This window comes from Semicossyphus pulcher, unplaced genomic scaffold, assembly GCF_022749685.1.
Source record: "Semicossyphus pulcher isolate SPU_LCO1_2020_fin unplaced genomic scaffold, fSemPul1.0.p SCAF_5, whole genome shotgun sequence".
Lineage (NCBI taxonomy): Eukaryota > Metazoa > Chordata > Actinopteri > Labriformes > Labridae > Semicossyphus > Semicossyphus pulcher.
Window position 1 is genome coordinate 27703189 of NW_027211726.1, and position 6000 is coordinate 27709188.

General features: G+C 41.7%; 1 protein-coding gene across 1 annotated transcript in view; it reads right to left on the reverse strand.

The window, feature by feature from the left end:
- kcnk9 (potassium channel, subfamily K, member 9) overlaps window positions 1–4971 on the reverse strand; it is a 50332-nt gene extending 45361 nt beyond the window's left edge. Inside the window, exon 1 of the mRNA XM_069681807.1 lies at window positions 4325–4971. Coding sequence (XP_069537908.1) covers window positions 4325–4937 — 613 coding nt within the window. The 5' untranslated portion in view covers window positions 4938–4971. The remainder of the gene's footprint in view (window positions 1–4324) is intronic.
- Window positions 4972–6000: the final 1029 nt, after the last annotated feature.

A 6000-nucleotide genomic window follows, 5' to 3' on the forward strand; every position in this document is an offset into this window, starting at 1 on the left:
CCCTGAAGAGATCAGTCCAGCAGAACTCAGATGAGCCTTTGAATCCACTTTCCTTTTAATTTTTTCTAAACTAAGAACATTTCATTTTGCAGAAATAACATATAACTTTTCATTCTTACTCAGGATAATTATGATAATTGGAAAAAGTGCAGAGCAGGATGCAATATTGAAGACAGAGTTTGAGAGTCTAAGGTTACAGTGGAATCAACAAATCTCCATGTATACTGTGTGCACACATGGGTGATAAAATAAAGCAAAAGCAAACATAAAGAAATCTGCTAACACCTTAAAATAAGGGCCCAAAATTCTACTTATGTAATGCTTAACTACTGCATGATTCATTAATATTTAGTGCAGGATTTAATGCAGGATATAACATGAATGTGAGTTGCTCGCCAGCAACAAATGATCAAGTCACTCTGACTTCATGTGATTAGTTCAAAGTTAGTAGATCATCGGTTAGGGAGGGTTAATTACTTCATACGTTCATATTTGATTTGATATAATTATAGCTCCGTTTCATTTACATGCAAGTGTGTACATGTGTCTGCTCAGCCTCTCTGAAAGTAGACCAATACTCTCATAAAAATGTTTAAGATTTAATCCATCTGGTCATCAGATGTAAACGTGAATGTAATAAACAATAATGCATAAATACAGGTGCTTAAAATACTTTTATGTAAGTGAAATCCTGCTTACTTCTTGCATTAGGATAAATAATATAATCAATTATATCATATTAAAAATGATCTTGAGAATAAAGCACAGCTCTTCATATTTGCAGTGAGCAGTGAGTGTGATGAGTGTGTTTGTCTCTCCGCACAGACGTTACAGCTCCGTGCTGAGCTGTAATGTTACATTTGTCCTGGTGATTTATTCTGCTGTAAATGTACACACACAGCAGTGAGCGTGCCAGCGCGTGCTCACACATATCTTAATAGACATCTTTGTACCATTTTTACTCTCCCACATGATGACACTAAATTGAATTAGTTTCCACAAACAGCTCATGGTTGACACAGTCCAAATTGTTTCCTTATCTTTGCAGCGCAGTTTCATTTTGCACAAAGGTACTTTCTATCTTCACTTTAAATGTTTCAAATAGTAATTTGAAAATCTATTGAAACAGTGCAGAAAAACTATCAAGTTTCATTATTTCTAAGAAGAACTTCTCCTTCTAAGCAGGTGAGAGTACGAGCTTGATGCTGAGTATATTTCAGCTCAGTCTTTCAGGTCTTCAATCATTGAGTGAACTCATCAGATCAAAACTTTGCTGCCTAAAGACAGGGATGGTTGGGTCAAATATTACCGGCAATAATATTAACTTTCTCAGAGTGCCAGATAAAATAGCTGCGCCTTATGAATTCTGGGGAGATGGGAAAATTACAAAAAAAAAGGTATAAAGTGACATCAAGACACTTTCCTATGATTGTCTTAACTTCATGGTCTAATGCGTCCATCCGAGTGCTGAACTCATCGTACCAGCAAGAAGACCACCAGAGACTGCTGTTTGATCTCAACTGCACTTTTCCATACATTTGCATTATAGTAACTTTTAACTGAGACACACAGTTGTCCTCTGTTCAAGTATGCAAAGTTGCTCATTTCATACAACGGCCGCCTCATACACGGTCAGGACAAATGAAAGTATAAGCCCCTTCTCTACCTCTGTAACCTTCAACAAAACTTGTATCCAAGTCCAAACCGGTGCTTTTCTACTCCCAGCTCTTGTCAGCCTCCACCTCATTTATTTCTGCTGATGGTTTGTCTTTTAAAATCAGTCAGTACAGATTGTTTGTCAAAGCAGACTACTGAACCCAGCTGGGCATTATTTATTTATATACCTTTCTTTTTTTTCACCAAATGTTTCTCACGCAGGTGGAAATTGTGCATTTATTGGGGCCTATTTTCAAGTGCGGATGCACACATAATTTGTGCTCTGAAGTCAGTATTTACCCAGAAAAGGGAAGAACTCCGTCACACTGTTCTACAATGTTTTAATGAAGTGTTATCTCAGGGAATTTTGTGGATTATTGATTGAATGTATTTATTTATTCTTTGTTTTTAGACAACGATGGAGCTGTAATGCACACAGGAAGAAGATATATCAGGCTTTGGAAACACAGATGTTCATGTTGGTTTATGGCTTAGAAAGTGTGAGAAAGCATAGAATATCAAATATCCTTTCACATAAAATATATTTTTTTGATCCTAGGGAAAATGTGTTTACATCACAGCAGTAAAAGTATTTTCAAAATGTATCCATATAAACTGTGCTATGCAGAGTGTGTGTGCTGTGCTGTTGTTTTTACATGATTGTCAAATCTGCAACTGTGAAAAAAGTTTCCTTCAGAACTCCCTCTTCTGTTATTTGCCAGAATTAATGCATTTAGACAGCTAATGTACTATTATAACACAATAAAGTCAATTATAACATGACAGTTCAACTGAAAGTTTGTAACCTACAGTTTGACCTCAAACAGATTTAAGTATAAAGTATAAAGCATAATATCTATTTTTGAGGGGGTTTTGTATGTAAGTGGAAGCGGACTTATAATTATAATCTTAAGACTTATAATCAATGAAACAGGTTTCTATTTATAAGAAGGAAAAATCATTTGTTTTGCCAGAGTCGTTTCCTCTTCCTTTTCTTTTTTACAGTCTGTTAAACCTGTATAAATACATTTATACTGCAATGAAAAAAAATCTGCCCTGTCCAACTTTAATCCAAACAGCTGTATGCCTGCGTTTTGTATTAAAGTCTGCGTGTCCCCTGAGCAGTTCTTTTTCATGTTAAGAGTATGATAACGCATAAAAGCTCCCTGTTTCCTACAGAGGAGACTCGGGCCTGCAGTAGATGTAACCACTTCACACAACATGAATATTACAATGGCTCTCGTTGCAGTAGCCTGGAAACAACAGTGGATCCGCCTTCAGCGCTCTGTGCAGCCGTCCCTTTTAAGTGTTGCCTGGCAAACTGGAGGAGGACAGGCCTGGTGCATTAGTTTCCCCCCAGCTAAAAGTCCTCATCCTGAACAACACTATCTGACTCCCATAATGGAAGCGTCTCTGTGACCTCTACGGGAAGGGAAAGTTAATTTCCAAATATTCGGTCTGAAGCTTAATCTCAGCTCGTGCTTGCTGATTGAAAAGTGGAATTTTATGTGAAGTGAAACTTGTTTTAGAGCCGAGCATATTTGAACTAATTCAATTAACTCCGACTCAATTCACTTTATTCAGCATTGTGGTGATTAAAATGCAGAATGATCGTGGAGCGTAAACACAGACAAACTCAGAGCAGCCCTTCTTCACAGCGTGAAATAAAGCTTTGTGACGCAAATGCATCATCGTAAGAAGCGTCAAAGTGATGTAATCTTTGTTGTCCTTACGAAAGGATCATATGAAATAAATAATTAAATGAAAACTGTCCTTAAAGGCGGGCTGATTTTAGTTTCATGACAACCAGCTTTCAGTCACCTGTTGTTGTAAAGTAGCGTACTATAGACCACACACCACTTATTTGCGGCGAGTATGTCAAAAAAGTATCTATATATCTGACCTTTAAGGAACAAATACTCAAATACTGTGTTTAATGTAAAAAATGAACCAGGGTCAGTTTTAGTGACGTCAAGTTTCAGAGGCTGAACTCTCGTCCTGCCTGCTGCTGGACTCAGAGGAGCTGTCCTTTCAGCACCACAGCACAAAAACCTGCTGCTTCTCTGACAGATGCTCCGTATCAGTCCCGTTCACGGAGCCTCATTATCCTCCTGCGCCGCTCCATGTCCTCTCTCTACAGGATTTTCAAAATAAACCTCGGCGTGACCAACCCATAAACTCCTCACACTCTGTCATACTTTGAACTGCGTCTCTGTGACGCACCGTCAAAGTTGAATGATGATGTTTACTGTAGCTGCACCGGAGGAAGCGATGTGTATGTTTTAACTGTCTTCTGAGTGCGCCACGTCTTCACTAGTGTTGTATCCCCCAAATATAAATTACATATCCTCATGTTATTTGATTGTGATGACACACAGCTCCATCCACGCGGCACAGCTCCCTTTGGAGAGAGTACTGCAACGTGTTGCTTAAAAACTTTACCATAAGACTTGTTGTGCAATCTGAATGTCTGAGAACAGATTGTCTGTAAAGACATGTTGCTTTGCGTAATTGCTGCCCTCAGGTCGTTTTATTGCCTTGGAAATGTTTTTTATGTCCTTTTGCGCAATAGTGATAACACACTGACACTACGCATCTCTAATGACTATTGGGGCTCGTCAATGCCGGTTTCTAAGACTGGGAATCACCAAAAGGGATTAAAACTTACCTATGGTGGTAATAACCGTGATGGCAAAGTAAAATGACCCTGCGAATTTCCACTGCACCCCGGCTCTGTGGGGCTCAGCCTCCATGATGATGGTCTCCAGTTTGCGGTAATCATCCTCGCTGATGTTGTATTTCCCCTGGAGACGCTTCTCCTCAGCTTCCAGCTGCTCCTTTTCCCGCATCTCGAAGTCGGACTCCAGGGCGTCAAAGACGGCGGCCCCGACCAGCAGGTATGTAAACGTGCAAATGATCAGGGACAAGGTCCGCACGTTTTGCCGCTTCATGGCCAACAGGAACCGGCGACCGAGGGGCTCATGTCCCCTCGGATTCCCCGGGAAGGCGCAGCGAGCGTGGGGAAAGCCGTGTAGGCAGCGCCTGGAGGCGGAGGCGCAGAAAGGTGCGCTCCGGTGACTGTGTCCGCGATGGACGCAGGAGTCGGAGCAGCGGTGGAAACCCCCCGCCTTGTGGTTATCCCGGTTACAGAAACCCAGATCCTGCTCCTGGTTTGCGGAGAGACACAAGAGACTACTCGATCGCCTGGACCAGGAGTCCTGCAGCCGAAAGACCCTGCGCAAGACCTGCCCAAACCAAGTCCTCCCGGTGCGCAGTGCCATCAACAAGCTGCTCCCAAGATCGCCTGTTGGTCTCTTTTCCCCACAAGTGAAATAAACTGATGTGAATATATTCTTCCAACCAAGTCAATGATCGTTTACAGGTCCTTTTTTCTGTCCGACTTTGATGCTCCACTCTCACTATATTTGTAATGTGGATTAAAATGTCCTAAAACTGATCATCTTCCCGCATGTCTCGAAGTTTCAGCTAAACACCAACCTGTTCATTGTAATCTCATCGGCATGCGGGCTATTTTTAGCAGCCATTTCCCATGTAGAAAAAAAATCCTGTTTCTGCGAAATCCTTATATCTTCCTCGCAAACAGCAGATGACATCCTCATCCTTATCAGAAATGTGCTGAGTCGTCAAAAAGGCGGGAGGGTCACAGAGTATCGCAGAGAATCAGCAAGTTGGGAAATATTACACACAGAGTGCGCAGATCATCACAGCCAACATTTTCACAGCCTCGTTTCCCTTTTTCAGCGGCTTTGTTGCTGGATCCACTTACCACTTGTTAGAGGAATAAAACAATATTCCAAGCACGCAACAAATCGTCGCCGACAACAGGTTCCACAGCGGATAACACTTTATCCAAATGCATATCTCTTTTTTGGGGTGTGTAAACGAGAAAGAGCATGAAAAAAAGATACTTTAGAGCAGAATCAAACACATTTCATGAGAGGTTACAGCGCGCTCCGTGACCGCAGTGGCACTCAAGCTCCGTTGCGCACATCCTACCCTCCTCTCCTCCTCTCCCGCACTGTCCGCTCATCACTTTCAGCTGATTTTTAGGGGGTAAATGTGGAAAAGAGAGTGCATGTGTTTTCCCTCGTTGTGCGGGGGTCTCGTAGTTAACCATGCGTGTCACGAGCTGCTCATATTCTGAAGGCTCCACATTTTATGTCTCCACACACTCCAGACTCTAATCGGTGGGCGTTGCTCCTCCTGTCTCTCTGTTTCTCTTATTCCAAGTGTCACGAATCATCCCATATTCTGGCTTCAGAATCTAAATGATCCTGGAAGCTTTCTCTCCGGGAAAAATCTGCTGGGGCAGAAACTGACAGC